This window comes from Pleurodeles waltl, chromosome 3_1 (assembly GCF_031143425.1).
Source record: "Pleurodeles waltl isolate 20211129_DDA chromosome 3_1, aPleWal1.hap1.20221129, whole genome shotgun sequence".
NCBI lineage: Eukaryota > Metazoa > Chordata > Amphibia > Caudata > Salamandridae > Pleurodeles > Pleurodeles waltl.
Window position 1 is genome coordinate 1,892,222,659 of NC_090440.1, and position 19,127 is coordinate 1,892,241,785.

Consider the following 19,127-nt stretch of genomic DNA (forward strand, 5'->3'; position numbering starts at 1 on the left):
TTGCGCTCTACAAATAGCGTTACTTTCATTAGATACACATGGCAAACCTGTCACGAGGAGCCATGTCATGCTGTAACCAAATGCTGCTTGTCTGAATTGTCTGAAAACACTGGCAGCCCATGTCCATACATTCTACTGACGTATGCAACATTTTTTAAATATATTTCTGGTAATGCTATATACAACACACTTTAATATAATCTGTTTTTTGCGCTAGAGTAAGCAAAAAGACATGCTTGCCAAGCCTCAACTAACGTGAGCTCGCTAAAATAATGCAGATTTACTAAATAAAAATGTGCTTGATTTCACCATTTTTTCCCCACTTTCTGTACCATTCAGTATTACATTGTACAGCAGCTCTCAATGGAGTAGCCAGGAAATTAAAATATTTCTCACTTGAACCAAAGCTCCACACCAGTGGTTCCCAACCTTTCGTCTGGGGATGTCTGGGGTCTGTGAAGCCTCCCCAGGGTCTTCGCAACTGCTTAGAAAATGTAATAATATTAACAGATTTGGTCCCCAGCTTTCAGTAATGACTCAGCTGAGGGGTCCCCGTATTCCGATAATGATTCAGTGGGGGTCCCGCGGGTTCCTGTAATGATAAACTGGGGGGTCCACAGACGTCAAAAGGTTGGGAACCACTACACCCAGCACGCAAAGCAAGCAAATCTGGCCCTACACAGGAGGGTTCCTTTTACCCTTTCATCCATTCATCCATCAATACTTTCACCCATTTATCTATAAATCAATTCACCTGTTGTTTATTCAACGACCCATCCATTCACCCTTTCATATACCCTTTCACACTTACCCATTGTCCATCCTTTATCCTTCAATTCATTTACTCTTTCACCTCTCAGTCCTTTCTCTCTTTCATCAACCAATTCACCCTTCCATTTATCCATTTGTTAACGTTTTCACTCTATCCATTCACTCTTTCACCCTATTATTTCACTCTTCCATCCATTCATTCTTTTAGGCTTTTATCTTATGTTTCACCCTTTCTATTTTTTCTGTCACTTATCTTCCTTTCATCCTTCTCTTTTCCTCCTCTTCTTTCTTTACTCTCTACCCATCTTTTATCTCTCATCTCTTTTCCTTACCTTTCGCTCTCATGCACATTTTTTTTGTTTCTCCCTCTATGTTGTCCTCTGTGTTCATTATTCGGTTATTTTTCTTTCTCTCTTTCCTTTCCTCTGGATATCAGCCCACAGCCCACATCCCTCTATCATGGTATTCCCTGTCCACTTATTAGCAATTTGCATGCATACTGAAGAGGCCACAAAGGAGTAATTTACGTTTTACTGGGACCTACTTCCCCGTCCACTGGTCCAAATGATAGCCCCCGCTTAAGCTGCTTAAGTGCAGGGTACTACGCCAATGGCAGCTCTCTAGTAAAATATATCAGAGTTTTGGTTGGGGTAAGGTGTTGGACCACTTGCTAGAGGGATGCTGACAGACTTTTCTCCGACTTCAAGCCTACTGGTAGCGTATTCACATATACATAAAAATTCGGATTTTTGTAGCTATCTGTTAATAATTCAGTAATTTACGCAAGGTCTTAGATTACTGGTCTAGAAGTGTGTGATCAAAATACATATGCATTTGGGCCCACTCAGCCATTTGTTTCACTGAGTTTTTGATAAAAATGATGGTAGGCCTTACTCTCATCATTTGTAGTAGAACAGCGCCTAATAATGAAAAGCATGTTGATAAACTGCCAGTACTTGCGAGTGTAGTGATTTGGGGAGTCACTTGCAAATGAGAGATCTCTTACATGTTTTTTTTTCCTTTTGAATTTTAGACAATCTACTGGGTTTGACGTTATTAAATAGTGGTACCATGATGCCATGTTGGAGTACACTATACAGTGTACTTTAAAGGTAACCCTGTTTTCGATCGTTAGTCAATAAAGTATTTTCAAAAGTGGTTTTGCGCGGGCAAACAAAGGAGAGCCTGTCTCCAGAGTGGTGCCTAAATTCGGAATAAGTTACAGTCATTGAACAAGACATTGAGGTAATTTAATAGTCTAGGAATGAGCCTGTAATAACTCGCATTACTGGCCCTTTCTTGTTCTCATTAAGAAAGAGCATAATCTTTCAAAGATGGCTCAAGTCAAACCAACTGATTGATATTACCACAGAAACTTCAGCAGGCGTGGTTAGTTTTTTGTCAGATTTGACTCTCGAGTAAGCCGCATCAGGCACTGGTTCCATGCAGGAGCACTCCAGTCAAGTTAATGGCTCTCAGGTGCCATCACGGAAAGCGATGGGCCTCCTTGCTTCCTAGAGCAAGGCCTTCTGTTATGGAAAGAGCCTGGAGATGTGGGAGTGGGCTTTCGATAAAATAAGGTGGAGGCTGAGAAAGGGAACAAATAAAAAACGTGCTTGCTGATTCCAAGAACTGGAAAGGATATAACCCACTGAAATATGTCTAGAAACGCACTAATTGTTTTAATTAAATGCCATTTGACTGGGTGGAGCGTGCAGCATAGCCAGAAAGGAAATAGCGGCCTGGGACGTGTGCATTACATCCATTACAATCTTTTCCGATGTAGGCGTGTTGTGCTAACCAAAAACCACATCATGAAGCCCTTATGACTACCAACACCTGAAATTCAAAATTTCAAGCCTTTTTGAAGACCAGCTGTTTGCGCTTGGGAAATGGATGACAACTTCAATTTTGCAGGCAGCCCACGTGTGCAGCATGCAAAGAGGCCTAACCAGCAGCCACAGTGGGGTCTGTAGCAGTATATTCCAGCCGAAACTCAGTTTTATTACTCTGCTGACTTTGCACAGAGACTGCAACATGCTGAGTAGTTGGCCCTGTTTCACTTACAGGCGTTATGAAGCATACTCTGAGGAACTATCTGCCTAGAGACTATTCATCCAGAATCGCTCTTCTAGTATGTGCAGAGCATACTTGTTCAAGGTAGATCGGGCCTTTGTTCTCCAGTGCAGATTGTAAAGTTCTATTTGAGTCAAAACAAAGAAGATGCTCTGAAATGACAGCGAGAGAACAACATTAAGGTTTTTAAGGGACCAAAGTTAACTCACGCAACCCAGATTTACTGTTGAAAGGAAACATAGATATTAATATCACGATGGCCGCATTCCTTAAAAGCTCTCTGTGGCATAGGACCTCACACAGAGTTTCAAAACGAATAATGGTATAATGGTAGGTATCCACACTGATATTCGGCAGCTTACTTGATGGATTTATGCAACAGAGAAAAAAATAGGTAATTTTTAAGACTGAGCCTAGAACATGAGGAAAGCAATGGCCTTATCTAAGGCAAAAACTGCTGCTGTACAAAGGGACATTGCTGATTTGGATGACCACCATAGAAGAAGAAGCTTGCATTTTTTAGGATTCTATTAGGAATTGCTGATGGTGCGCACTTGTGGTTCTGGGAATCTTGATTCCTGAAGATCTTATGCATTACTTTGCAAGGGAATTTGAACTGTGACAATCTCATAGAACCAGTCTCCTCACCCTCTCACCCTGCATCTCCTCACCAGATTGCTATCAAAAACAGAAAATCACCTGTTGGACTCACACACTCATGTCATATGCTCCTTACATTTCTGTGGCCCATTGTTGGACAAGAGTCGCCAATAAAAAATCAACCTTGCATCATCGCAGTGCATCAAATGCATCTAGGCAACATCCATTTTTAATAAAACTTTCCCCAGGAAAAGGCAGGAACACATATAAAAAGGCTCTCACTCAGTCACTACTCTCATTGAAAGCCCTGTTCGTTAGGGGTGGGAATTGTCCACATTAGAATGGGTTCATAAAAATAGTGTAGTTGTTATGGAATTGCTATACCTATTATTTATTTTGTAAAGTGTATAAGAGCACACTGCATCTTTCCATACCTTGGTTTCCCATACAAGATGCAGACTACTATCTCCTTGGTTCACTCCCACCTAGACTGTACAACTGACTGTATCTTGAAGACCCTCAGGGGCATATTTATACTCTGTTTGCGCTGAATGTGCGTCAAACATTTTGACGCACATTCAGCGCAAACCTTGCCCCATATTTATACTTTGACGCCCGACCCCGCAGACGTCAAAATTCCTCCATGTGCATCATTTCCTGGATGCGGGATGCGTAAAGACATGCAAGGTAGGCGTTCCGGCCCAAAAAATGACTTTAAGGCCTGTGCGCCTTATTTATACTCCCGTGTCATTTTGAAGCACAGGAGGAGGCAGGCCTTAAAAAATGGCGCCCAGCCTGATGTGCACCGTATTTTAATGCCTGGGTGAGGGCAGGCGTTAAGGGACCTGTGGGCTCACTTCCATGGTCTCTGACCATGGTAGCAGTCCACAGGTGCCCTTCCCTGCCCCCAGGGACACCCCCTGCCACCCTCGGCCACCCCTGGAGGACACCCATGGATGGGGGGAACCATCCCAGGTAAGTACAGGTAAGTTCAGGTAAGTATTATTATTTTTTTTTACGTGGCATGGGGGGGCTATTTTTGCCCCCCCCCCACATGCCACTGTGCCCAATGGCCATGCCCAGAGGACAGAAGTCATTTCAATGAGGGTGTGTGCCAAAAAATGACGCAAGTCCGGTTTGAGAAATGATTTTTGACTCAAACCTGACTTGCACCATTTTTTGACGCACAACCCCCATTTTCCCCTACGCCAGCGCTGCCTGATTTGAGTCATTTGTTTTCACTCTGACCAGCCCGCAGCGCCGGCTAATGTCAATCCTTAAATAAGGAGCCCGCATGGTGTGTAGGAATGGCGTTAGCCGGCTGTAAAATTTTTGAGGCAAACCAGCACTGGTGCTGGTTTGTGTGAAAAAGTATAAATATGGGCCTCAGTCCCTTCTCTGCAGACTCCAGCAAATCCAGAAGGAGCCTGTGGGAAAGTTTTTGGACATCTGCATTCATGACCATAACCCCTTACAAACTCTCTACTGACATTGTGTCCAAGTACACATCGCTGAAGGCTCTTTGCACTGTGCACCAGCCCACCCATGACACTGGGTCAATCTTTTCCACACCAGTCCATTCCATTGATTCAGAAAGTTTTGCATTGGTGGAACATCGTTCTCGGTATAGACGACCATGTTCTGGAACATCCATTAATAAACAATAAATATCCAGTGCATCCACATCCATCTGTAAAGACTTTGCCGTTCCAGACAAATGACTTTCCACGCAGCACCATGTTGAACAAGAAATGGATGGTATGTTTCCACAGGAGAGAAGCTACATCCCTCATACTGTTCATCCTCAGTTGAAACATAAGTGCAGAGCTCCAACTTGATGGTAGCACTGCTCCAAACCTCTTCCCTAACACTCCATGCTTCTAACATAGGCCAGACCATCAACTCACATTCTACAAAGTATGCACAACAAATGGAAAATCCACTTACCCACCCACCTCCCACCCCGCCCATCCCAATTTAGAGCTTCAAGAACAAGTCTATATTATAGTGCACTATGCAAATATTTCAGCAAAACACTGTACTGTCCCTACCCCTTAAGCTCGCTTCCTTACTTACCATGTACATACACAAAGGTTTTGCTTCGGTTTTTATTTACATAAGGAGGTGGGTAAAAAATCTCAATGTGGCAGATATAATAATTGGTATCGTGACTATCCAGCTTGGTGAGAGTGAAAGATACACTGTTGTTGTACCGGTGCACTTCACAGTGAGGCCCAGCCTGACCAGGATAGATCTCTGCTTTGTTCGTTGCCCAGGAGCCAGTACAGACAGGCTCCTGATGATTCTCCTTGAGAAGAGTCAATTTGAACTTTGCATCCATCATGTCAGGAACGGGTCTGCAAGGCAGGTGGAGCTCTCCATTGCGAAAAGCAACCAGCACAGGTGGACTGGATGCTTCATGTTGCGCTGAAAAAAGATCAACAAAATTTAGTTTGACTTGAAAGCATAGAGCGCCACCCAAGTTCGTACACAGCTCCTTACAAACAAGACAGAACTGGGTGACTGTATTTTGTGTATTTGTTTTCTTTATGAGTTTTATCGTGTATTGTATACAATTCCTTTTTGTTCACTTTTATCACGTTCCCAATTTTTTTTTGCAGTTTCTCAAACTTTGAAATTCAGAAATGTCGATAGACTTCACAAATTGTTTCCTTCTAATGTGTTGTGTATAACATACGTTTAATTTTGCAAGAATTCAACATCACATTTCCTTAACTACCACACCTGCACCGATGCATGCACATTTGCTGAAATTCATTAATCTCTGCTTCTTTCTGAGATATCTCAATTCTGTTGTATCTCACTTTTCGCCTTAAAATACAGCCCTTTGTAACTGTAATTGTCTTTATATCGCGCTTACCACCCCTGTCAAGGCATCCAAGCTCTTTTCAGCAAGTAGCATGCTATTCTGGAACCTAAAAGTATTTGTGATGGATTAGTATAGGGAAATATGAGCACAGTATTAGTATTAGTATGAGTTGATTTGAGCAGAGGAAACGTGAGTTTGTTAGTAGGTTCGAACAGAATACTGGAGGAATAGAGGAGGGAAGAATCCAGAAGTGTTTATTGGGAGCTCATAGTTATAGGATGAGGCTTGGGATAAGTAAAGGAGGGATGTAGGAGGAAAGAGTCTGTAGAAAGGGGTTAGGGACATCAAAGTAGTAGAAGGGACTTTGGATGGCACAAAGGTGAGATAAGTGAGGGAGAATTTTGTAGGGTTGTTTGGGAGATCATAGTAGTAAACTGAGGTTTGGGGTGAGCCAGGAGCGATAGAGGAGGGAAGAGCTTATGCAGGGTTATTTTGGAGATCATAGTAGTAGAATGGGTTTGGTATGAGTCAGAGAGTGGTGATGGAGGATAGATTGATAGAGGTATAGGGTGATGGGAAGAGAGAGTAAAGCTTACGAGTGAGTAATCATTATTTTTGTTTACCCCCTTGTGTACAGTAGGCCTAAAGTATTAAATAAATAGATACGTAAGTGCATAGTAAGGGAATATATGTGTAAGGAATATAATAATGCATATAATATTTTGAAATTTAAAGTTGTGTTATATAAACACAGACTTTAAAAATTTGCAGTATTTGAGGTTAATTTATTTGTGCACTTTTCTGACATTGTTTTATCTTTCCTCAATTTTCATTAGCGAAATGCTTGCTGATAAAATAATTGAGAATAATGTTTGCTCGTGATAAATAAAATGAAAGCAGGGATTCATAATTATTTTATCTAGCAACTTATCTAGGAACTATGCAATGAACTATGAACATGTTAAGCATTGAATAAAATACACACATATATATATATATATATATATATATATATATATATATATATTTACAAACATGCATTGTATGCATACTTGTATATACATATATGCACACATAAACTCACACAAATATATACATTTAACTGTGAGTAAATATACATTTGTTAAACAGGCTTAAAGAGTATGTACATATTTTATTATTATGAAATAGTAATTATACATATTTCTTAAAGAAATACACATCTCTCTCTCTCTCTCTCTCTATATATATATATATATATATATATAATCAGATTACACATGTTTACCAGCAATGGTATATTCAGTCCATTGCTGTTTGGATTTGGTGGTTGTGAAGGAAGAAGCCAACTCTTGAGTAGTCCTGTGAAGACAAGATAGTTATCCGTGGATCTTATATTTAGGGGTAATGAATTCCATTGTTTGGTCATTTGACCAGAGAAGTATGTACCACCAACGTCTTTTTATTGTATGGTGATGGTTTAAGGCGGGTGCCAATCTTGAGTGAGGGTTTCTTTGTTGAATGTATTTGGTGATTTTATTCCTGATAAAAAGTGCTCCTGTTCCATGTATTGCTCTCTGGGTGATACAAAGCAGCTTGAAGGTGGATCTTCTAGCAACCCGTAACCATTGTAGTGTCGTCAAGGTAGGGGAGATGTGGACTTGTGGCCTTACATGTAGTAGTAGTCTGGCAGCTGAGTTCTGAATGTGTTGTAGTTTTTTCCTAGTAGACAGAGATGATCTATGGTAGGGGCCATTGACATAATCCAGTTTAGATAGTATAAGAGAGAGATAGCAGCCTGGACCTTGTGTGGAAATCCGAGGTGGGGAAAGATGCCTCGCAGAGTTTTCAAGGTGATGAAGCTTGATCGTGCTAATTTGTTCACTTGGGCATTCATTATGAACTTGGAGTCCATGGTAATTCCAAAGTTTGTATCTTTGTTAGATACTTGAGGAGGTGGCCCCAGATCATCAGGCCAAGCGCACAGTGGGTCATAATTCTTCCAATTGTAACATGTGAGTATTTCAGTTTTTGGAGCTTTCAGCTTGAGATGGCTCCAAGTCATCCACTGATCAAACGGCCCTAAGGCAACTGAAGATTTGTGAGTTTCCAATGTCTTTGGGGCATTCCAATTTAAGGAGTATTTGTGTGTCATCTGCATAGTTGTAGCATGTGAGTTGGAATGTATTGATCAATTCTGGTAATGACATCATGTAGCTGTTGAAAAGCATAGGTGAGATGATTGTTTCTTGAGGGACCCTTTCTTTTGTGAACTAGGTTTGGTTGAGAAAGGGGGAGAATAGATGACATTTGTTCTGTTTTGAAGGTAGGATGTGATCCAGTGTGAACAGTGTCAAAGGCGGCTGAGAGGTCCAAGAGAAGTACTGCAGCAACTCCATTGCAGTCGACTGTGTTTTTAAGATCATCTCAGATTGTGATTAATGCAGATTCAGTACCTCTTCCTGAGCAGAATCCAGTTTGGTGGTCTGAAAGTACGGAGTTATCTTCAATGAATTGTGACATCTGAGAGAATGCTACTCTTTCTATCAGTTTGCCCAGGAAAGGTCCATTTGTAATTGGTCTGTACTTCTTGGGAGGCATACATATCCCTTTCAAAGGTCTTCAGGAAAGGTTCCTGTAGTTAAAGAATTATTGATGATTCTTCTTACTGGTGTGGCAGCAGAAGTAGATAAAAGAATGTTTTTGAAAATGGGACAAGGGTCCGAACAGCTGCCGGAAGGCCTGTTTGCTTCGACCAAGTCCATGAATTCACTTTGTGATATTTGTTTAAAGGAGTGCAGAGGTTGGGTTGGCTCACTTTTGAAGGGGATATTAGGAAACAGGTTGGAGCTGGTGGTTTTCCTTTGTTTTCAATAGGAGCCCAATGTGTCTGCCTTAGTTGTGTATTGATTTGCTAGTTTGCCTGTGAATTCTTGAGTAATGGGATGAGTGCCTTCAATGCATTTAGGTTTCCAAATTTGTTGAGAATTTTATAAAATACTTTGTTTGAAGATTTACTGTTTTTAATTCTGTCTGGGTAGTACCTCTTTTTAGGTTTTTTGACTGATGATGTGTATATTCTGTTAAGTTTGTGTAGATGAAGTTTGTCTTGAATGTTGTTTGTTTTGAGCCAAGTTCGTTGCAGCCTACTGATTTGTTGTTTTATCTTTTTTAGTTCTGTATTTCTCCAAAGTGTTGGTTGACTTTTGTCCTGTTTAGTTTTTTTGTTGAGTGGTATTAGGATATCGAAAGCTTCCTGTAGCCGCTCATAAAGTTTTGCAACAGAATTTATTGTGTCTAGATCCGTGTTGGCTGTTAGTTGTGTTTCTAAGTCTTCAGAATTGAGTTTGTTCCATGGCTGACAGATGTATGTATGTAAGATGTGTTGATATCTGGTGTTTTATGTTGGAAAGTTACCAAATGGAGGTCTGATTCCGTGACTGGCTTTATGCTTTGAATGCCAGCTAATTCTGGGTTTGCAAAAATTACATCTAGGATGCAAAGGAGGAGAAAGTTACAGGAGAAAGTTGGTGTCAGGTTGCATCTGGTGATGAGGGCCTCACAACCTTGCATGGAAATGTTTTCTGTTTTGCTGATATTCATTGCTTGTTTGAATATAATAGCTAGTCCACCTCCTGTTTTGACTATACCGTTTTGTGTGATGGTTTGATAGCCTGGAGTAATGGCTTCATACAGCGCTTGGGCCATGACATCCCCCAACCATGATTCTGTTTTGAATATTAAGTCAGGTTGTGTGTCAGTGAGGAGGTTGTAGTTTGTGTTTATGTGTGGTCTGTTTATTTATTTGTGGAGTAGTGACAGGAGATATTGATGTAGTGGTTTCCTGTGAAGGGTTTGCATCTGAGTTACTGCTGGTGAGTGGTGTTTGAATAGCACAGGGAGTGGTGATGTGTTTTGGAGAAGTGTGTGAGGTGTGTAGGAGAGGATGGACAAGAGTTAAGAGAGTTTGTGTTAGATTTGATTGCTGAAAGAGGTAATATGTGTGGTGGAGTAAAGTGTAAGGATTGTATGGTTGTGTGTAATTGGTAAAAAGATGAGGAGGGTTTTGATGGATGGTTTGATGGAAGGCTGAATATAGGCGTTGGCATGATAAAAAGGGGTCTGCTAGGAGCAAATGAGGATAGTGCTGATGTTTTGTTTGAGCCGGGAGTTTCTGTCTGGATGGATGAAATTTAGGTATAATGTGGCTTTGTGTTATGTGGGCGATGTGTGGATGTGTTAGTGGTAACGGACAGGGTCTGTTTGGTATGGGAATGAAGGTGTCTTAATATTGTAATTGTGGTGGATATATGTATAGGAGTGTTATGTGCAGTTTTGTGGTTGTTGTGGAGACATTGAAATCGGTATGAGGTTTGTTTGTAGTGCATGAGTTTGATGCTTTTGTTGATATTGTGTTTGGATGATGGAGGATGTGGAGGGTGTAAGGTAGTTGCTGAAAAATTGAAATTTGGGCACTATTTCTGGCTCTAGGCCTGACCCAAACAAGCCCAAACAGGTAACTGTCCTTGTCCTCTCTGCCCTTAGCCTCAATGCCCAGGCTGAGACGCCCCGATCCCTAGGCTTAATTAGCCCTATTGGCCAATAAAACCCTAGCCCTAACCCATCAGATTTCTAACCCTACACCACAGAGCCAATGGGAGACCTGGCCTTATTAGCCAATCACAACCCTAAGCCCTGACAGCCAATCACAACAGGAACAGTAAAACCTTTGTCCAGTACGAACCCCAGCACTACTGCCAATCACAACACAAACCGTATTCCTTAAGCCAATAAAAATACTATCCCCAGCAACCAATCACAACAACATATGCAACAACCAATAGAAACATATGTAAGGGCCAAGTTACCTTAAACCTAAGTCCCTGAGGAAGGATGGAGGGAGGTGGTCCTCTATTCAGAATCTACTTGGATACAGACAGGCACAATCCACAATTCCATGCTAGCAGAGTCTACCTAACAGGTAAGGGACAGATTAGAAATCACTGAATTACTGCTTGTCTAAAATATGTGGCTTTTTCAAGGCAAAAACAAGTGGTGCATACTGTTAGACTTTTCATCCTTGGCGTGGTCTCCCTTAACTTTTTGCCTACGTTCCCCAGGTTGTAGATGTGTGCTGGACTCTGATTTTACTGTTTTTGTTACTCTGGGCACTTTACCACTGTTAACCAGTGCTAAAGTGCAAGTGCTCCTTTACAAAATGTGTATGTAATTGGTTTACCCATGATTGGCATATTTAGTTTACTAGTATGTCCCTATTAAAGTGCACAAGAGGTGCCAGGGCCAGTAAATCAAATTTTACTAGTGGGCCTGCAGCACTGGTTGTGCCATCCACATAAGTAGCTCTGTAATCATGTCTCAGACCTGCCACTGCAGTGTCTGTGTGTGCAGTTTTAACTGTAAATTCGAATTGGCAAGTGTACCCACTTGCCAGGCCTAAACGCTCCCTTTTCTTACATGACAGACACCCCTAAGGTAGGCCCTAGGTAGTCCTCCCAAGGGCAGGGTGCAGTGCATGGTTAAGGTAGGACATATAGTAAGGTGTTTTATATGTCCTGACAGTGAAATATTTCTAAATGTGTTTTTCACCATTGCAAGACCTGACCCTCTCACAGGTTAACATGGGGGCTACCTTTAAATCTGATTAAAGTGTAGATTCCCTTTGGGAGCGGATGGACATGTGGAGTTTGGGGTCTCTGAGCTCACAATTTTAAAATATATCTTTTAGTAAAGTTGATTTTAAGATTGTGTGTTTGAAAATGCCACTTTTAGAAAGTGAGCATTTTCTTGCTTATACCATTTCTGTGACTCTGCCTGCTTGTGGATTCCCTGTCTGGGTCAGTTTGACAGTTGGGCTGGTTGCACCTCACACTAGACAGTGACACAAAGGGAGCTGGGGTGTAGCCTGCATATCCCCATGAGCCATCTGTGCTAGGGGGGAGGGGAGAAGTGGTCACTCACACCTGAAAGGGCTGTGCCTGCCCTCACACAATGCAGTCTCCAACCCCCTGGTGAGTGTCTGGGGCCTGGCCTGGGCAAGGCAGGATTTCACATTCAAAAGAGACTTTACTTTGAAGTAGGCCTACTTCAAAGGAGAAATTGGGTATAAGAAGGGCATCCAAAACCACAGACTTTAGAAACACTTCTGGAAACAAGAGGAACATCTGCCTGGAGAAGAGCTGAGGATGAAGAGCTGCCCTGCCTGTGACAGTGCTTTGTGGAGCTATCCTGCAGTTGCTGCTTCTGCCAGAGTAAGAGGGCAAAGATTGGACTTTGTGTGCCTTCCATCTTGAGAAGAAATTCTCCAAGGGCTTGATTTAGAGCTTGCCTCCTGTTGTTTGAAGTCTCAGAGACAGCAAAGTCTTCTCTCTTCCGGGTCCTGCAGTCTCTGGAGAGACTCCGACTCTGCCCTGTGGTGCCCATCGAGTTCCTGGGACCCTGAAAGGAGAAGCTGGCAGCCTAAGAGGAGCAAATCAACGCACAGAGCGAATTGTGGGGAAAAAATCAACACAATTCTGATCTGCGGCTGAAGAATCGACACGCCGCCGGCTCCGCAGCTGAAAATCGACACTCACAGGAAACGCGACCGAAGAATCGATGCAAGGAGCTGGACAAATGATGCGCAGCATCGCTGACGGAGGCTGGGAGATCGCAACCGGCGCTGCGTGGTTTTCAGATCATCGTGTGGCTAGATTTCCAACGCAAGTACCGCTGGGCATGTAAAAACAACACAAAGCCTGCCTGGACCTGAGAGCACTGACCGGACCGACGCATCGCTCTCCTGCGGAGAGAAGAAACGACACGCCTGACCCGACGGAAGGTGAAACGACCCAAGGTCCCGCTCGTGAGGGGAATCGATGCATCGCAAGCCCTTTTTGACGCACACTTGTCCGTGCAGGGTTATTTTTCACGCACCCAAGGTACTGTTTCACGCTAACAGTGTTAGTGTGTGTTTAAAACTACTTAGACTCTTTTTGCATTTTTATTAATAACTTGACTTGTGTATTGTGGATTTTTGTCATTTTGGTCTTGTTTTGTTTAGATAAATATTTCCTATTTTCTAAACCTGTGCTGTGTCATTTTGTAGTGTTTTCATTAAGTTGCATTAAGTTGCTGTGTGTGTTGGCACAAATACTTTACAGCAGGCACTCTGAAGTTAAGCCTACTGCTCTGCCACGCTACCAAGCTACCAAGGGGGTAAGCAGGGGTTAGCTGAGGGTGATTCTCTTTTACCCTGCATAGAGTGAGGGTCCTTGCTTGAACAGAGGGTAACCTGACAGTCAACCAAAGACCCCATTTCTAACACATACACTTTCCAAATACAGTTTAAATCACAGAGCAGATTAATCAGTCTCCTAAACACACTCCAGTTAGGCACTGAGGTGTATTCAGCCTTTTGAAAAAAAATAAAGGGGGGAGGGGAAGCTTGATGCAGGCTTTGTGAAAAAGCTAGGAAAGAAATTTCAAACAGTCACGGGTAAAAAAAACAGCAGTTTAAAAGCACCAAGCTTGCTTAAACACAGGGAGTCTAATATCAACAGACACGGGTAGTATAAATACACTTTTTAAAACATAACAAGAATACACAGAAAGTCTGGGGTATTAGCAGGCCTCTAATACTTTGGCTCAATGGGCTGTATTAGGACGCAGGAAAAGCTGGACTCAAAAAATGGAGGTGGCTCTCTTGGGGTTCACGCCACTGCAGGTATGAGGGGAGGGCTCGGATTGCCTGGGAGCTAGGGAGCCAATCACCAGGCCCAAGCCCCTGTGGAAGGGAGGAAGGAGGTGCTCCTCTATTCAGAATCTCTTTGGATACAGACAGGCAGAATCCACATTTCCAAGCTAGCGAAGTCTACATTCCAAGTAAGGGACAGATTAGATACCACTGAAATACTGCTTGTCGCACACTCAAATATATGGCTTTTTCAAGACAAAAACAAGTGGTGCATACAAATTCCAAATACAGCTTAAATCACACTCTAGTTAGGCACTGAGGTGTATGTAGCCTTTTGAAAAAAAGGGGTGCAGATTGATAAAGTCTTTGTGAAAAAAATTAGGTTTCATTCTAACAGCCTTGGGAGAAAGCACATCTGCACATTCCCCAGGTGACAACTATAAAGCTTGTGCATCCAGAGCAACACATCCCTGCACTTTGGGGCATGGTTGGATAGATTGGGGTATAGATTGTGACACTTGGCCTCCTGGAGCCCAAGCCGGGCACTCATAAAGATACAGATCTGCATTACAGGACCGCAGAGCAGATAGGGTGGAAATTTAGGGGAAACATCTGTGGCTCAAAGGAATCCCCTTCGAACTGCCCCTGACTTCAAAGTATTTACCGAGTATAAATAGGGCTACTCAGCGTCTGCAACTTACAGTACCACCTACGGATAAGCGGGACCATTGCATCTGGACTGTGTTGGTGCCCAGGAGGATAACTGTCTGAGGAAGGGATCCGCGCACCCTTACAGATTAAAGAATGGCCTGTGGCTGATTGCCTGCTGCTGCATGGCTTCCAGAAAGGAACTGTCTTAGGGCAGGTTGGCTTGCCCCCTGTTCTCAGGGAGGTCTCAGGGACAGTAAAGACCTCTGGAGAGGGGCTTACATCGTAATTGGTAATATCTGAACAGCGGTGCCCTCTGTTGCAAGTACACAGTGCCGGATTCCAGCTGGCAGGGGAAGTGTGCATGTGGCGTATGGAAGAAGTCTAGGAGACAGGCACTTCAAGTGTGGGGTAGCAGAATACTAGGTATATGACTGGTGTGTGGCCCTTCAAAGTGAGAACCACTACACCCCAAGACTGCTTGTGAAATGAACAAATCAGTAGGGCGGGACCCTGCTGGGGCTTTGCACGGTTTAGTTTCAGCTTAACTTTCTTGCTTTGGTTGATTTAAGCTACCATCCAGCCCTTAATTGTCAAGCTATGAATACATAGGATTCGTGCTTAAAGAAAAGGGTAAAGCTACGTAAAGATGTGTAAAACTGTGTAAAAGTCATAAATATGTGGCCATAGGTTTACTTTCACGTTTGGATGCAAGTTTACAAAGTTTTCAAATTCACAAAGGTTTCCAAAAGAACTCCTTCAAAGGTTTTTGTTAACTCACAAATATAATTGTACTTAGTGTATAATTGTACAGCAATTACAATAATTGTGTTTTTATTTTATTTATTTTTCACCAAAAGGAAAACTTTGTCTCGTCGTAGAAAATCTACAGTTTGTATCCCACCTATATTTGAGGTTTACTTTTCTAATATACAGCTTTAAAACAGATGTACTCCTGGTCTTATTTACAATATATATTGATTTCATATTATTGCGTTACAGTAACTTCATTTCAAGACAATACATACTTTACTGGCAGCAAAAACGTCCTATGTGAGGTGGACCGCGATCATAGTGGGTTGGGAAAGTGAGAGGAGGCAGGTTTGCTTCAGCTTACCTGCTAGGATAGGTATATATTTATAATGCCTTGGAGATTGTCTGGGGGAATACCAGTCTCAGGCTACCTTGCTGTGTGGAGGGGATGGAGGAGGTTAGCGCTGTTCACTGCAGACTCTTCTCGTGCTGCGCAGGACGTCTTCACCCCTCATTGCTCAGAGGAGGCTTGGCTGGACCCACCTCATGGTTTTCTTTCACCATCTGACAATCGCCATGTTATCATTACGTGTTTTAATTCCATTTTGTGTGCAAGTGCATATTCACCACCTGACTTGTTTTTTGCACCTCGACTATTTGTTTTAACTCTTGGATTCGCCCCTGAGGAGACAATACATTTCTGGGGGGGACAGGGACAGCCTTGGGGACTTTCAATCAACCCTATATAAATCGCTCGTTGTTTACGAACTGCAGGCTCCGATAAATATACACAATCATATATATTGGAAGTGAAATAGGGAGAAAGGAAGGCATGTTTTCACAGTCTGAAAGTATTTTTTATTTTTAATTACATTCACAAAGTAATTAGCTCAAATGCGAAAATAACGTGTTGATTAACCTTGCATTTCTTCATGCACCAAGCAAATAAAGGTAGGAGGGTAAAAAGGAAGAACATACCCTTTGCGCCCCATACCCATCATGCCCTTTGCCTCATGCCAATTGGAACCGCACTGGAGATATCAAAAGCGATTAGGTACAACAGTTGTAAACTGTGCTCGGAAACCGTAGTTCTATTAACACTTCTACTCCTGTGTGTGATCTTGGGAAGCTCAGCTCCCCATCAGTCATAACTAGGAGCATTTCAACTGAAGAAGCTCTTGGAGTTACAGGCTATATAAACATGGATTCTCTAATCTGTGTATAAACTGCAGTCACTAATTTCTTTAGAAATGGCTGTTTGTGATGCACCAAGTCACTGCGTATAAAGAAAAGACATTCACTGATTATAAAGAAAAGACATCAGAAAATGACTATGATAGGGTTATTACAGTCGAGTTCTGACATTACAATGCCTTCTGCCAGAGCTAGCAGCCAAGGTAAAAGGCAGATCAGGTCACAGAGCATAATTAATGCAGCTGTTTAAAGCCAAAAATTGAATGTTATTTTTCTTTCTTCTGCTCTACTTTAATAGCTTGGAATGACAGAAGGTATGCACTAAGGTTTTAATTGGTTTGTGGGAAAGTTGGTGGTGTGATCATATATTATATGGGGTAAAATACCCCCTGCGTACATAAGGATATTGCAAGTCACCTTGAAGTGCATACCTTATAAACAAGCATTGGCAAAGCCAATAGGTCTCGCCTTTGTTTTAGCCATGCTGTACACTAGTGAGACTACTATTAAGCATGACTCAAAGTTAATGGCATAAAAGAGAATGATGTGTCATCGACTGGTGTGGCGTAGTGTCATGGAGTAAGTAGAGTGTCCTAGAATGGAGCAGTAAACTAACTTTAAAGAAACAAGGGTCCCTTGAATAAAATGCAACACCACCCCCATAATCAATGATATTAAAGTAGTATGCAAATGGAATGTTTCATGCATTTATTCAATCAAAATATAAAAGATCAAATGTAGTGGGAAAACAGCAACAGGGGAAATCGAGAAAGAATGGTATTTGGGCATTACACAAGTTATCTGGATGACCCAATGTCACCAATTAAAAGAAAAATTTAAAAAGGAACCTATATAGTACAGTGGTTTGAAGGAGGCTGGCCTGGTTTGTACTGGGTACCTATAGTACTTACACCTTACACCAGGTCCAGTTACCCCTTATTTGTGAAATGTAGGCAGTGTCTAGAAACCAGGCTCTCTAGGGGTAGCTGTAGCCCAGGCTTATCTAGGAGACATGCAAAGCTCATGCAATACCACTGTAGTCACACAGTACTCACACACATGAAATAAAATACTCAGTGTTACAAAAACAAAGGTACTTTATTTTAGTGACACAAATGCCAAAAATACCATAGAGACTATACTCTCTTAGGAGGTAAGTAATACATCAATTATATACACTAGTAGGCAGCAATAGCAATAAAAACAGTTAGAAAACAGAACAATTAGTGAACATCACAATGGTTAGAAATGGACCTAGGGGAAACACAAACCATATACTAAGAAAGTGGAATGCGAATGTCAGTTTCCCACCTAGGCAACTGTGGTGTGTAGAGGGGTGCTGGGAGTATCAGAAAACACCAAAGATAAGTATTAGAACCCACCTCAGAGCCCAGGAAAGCAGGAGTAAATCAAAGTAACTTGAACACACAAGAACACGAGAAAGAAGATAATGTAAGAACCAGAAGATACTTCAAGACACAAAGGGCGGATTCCTGGACCTAAAGATCTGTGTAAGAATGGTACTAAGTCCAAGAAGCACAGAAGAGTCCAGGGAGGACAGGAGCCCCTGCTAACCCGAATCAAGGTGCAAAAGAAGAACCACTGGTGAAGAACAACAGTCAGTACTGCACCCAAGAAGATTGATGTGGGTTCCTGGTTGGTGCAGATGATATCCCACACCAGATGGATGATTGCAGTTTGGTTTGTGTAGCTGGATTCCGCCAACAAGGCTTGGCACACGCAAAGCTCACGGTTAGCGGAAAATGGCACTGCCTGGGACCAGGTGGACTCTACCCAGGAGGAGGAGTCAGAGGGGGCTCTCAGCAACTCAGAGAGCCCACAGAAGACCAGCCAACAAGCCTTGGCAACTGAAAAACACGTGCTGCACAGGGGTACTGTCTTGCGTGGGAAGGCAAGCTCTTACCTCCACCAAAGTCGGACAGTAGGACGTCAGGACCATCGGGACAACTTCAGTCCACCACACGTGATGCAGGATCCATGCAACTTGTCAGGAGAGGGGACCCACGCAGATGGTCATCGTTGCAGAGAGGTGCCTGCTGAAGCAGGGGAGTGACTCCTTCACTCCAAGGGAGATTCGTTCATTTTTCTGGTGCAGGCTGAAGACAGGCTGTCCTCTGAGGATGCACGACCGGGAAGATACAATGTTGCAGAAGTCATCTTTACTTCGTTGTTGCAGTTTGTGGAGTTCCTGGAGGGTCCAGGTGCAGTTTCTTTGGTGAGAAGGTGAAGTAAAGGATACAGAGGATTCCTGCTGGAGTCTTGCAATCTGAATCTGAAGAACCTCCCAAAGGAGAGACCCTGAATAGCCCTGAAAGGGGGATTGGTCAGCTAAACAGGTAAGCACCTATCAGGGGATGGCTCTGACACCACCTGCTGGCACTGGCCACTCAGATGCTCCTAGAGTTTGCTGCCAATCCAAGATGGCAAAACCCAGGTACCCTCTGGAGGAGCTCTGAGCACCACACCTGTGTGGTGATGGACAGGAGAGTGGTCACTCCTCTTTCCTTTGTCCAGTTTTGTGCCAGAGCAGGGACTGGGGGTAGCTGATCCAGTGTAGACTGG

General features: G+C 42.7%; 1 protein-coding gene across 1 annotated transcript in view; it reads right to left on the reverse strand.

The window, feature by feature from the left end:
• The window catches only part of LOC138283473 (inducible T-cell costimulator-like), a 105,617-nt gene that overhangs the window by 26,262 nt on the left and 60,228 nt on the right, over window positions 1-19,127 (reverse strand). Inside the window, exon 2 of the mRNA XM_069221426.1 lies at window positions 5,524-5,874. Coding sequence (XP_069077527.1) covers window positions 5,524-5,874 — 351 coding nt within the window. The remainder of the gene's footprint in view (window positions 1-5,523; window positions 5,875-19,127) is intronic.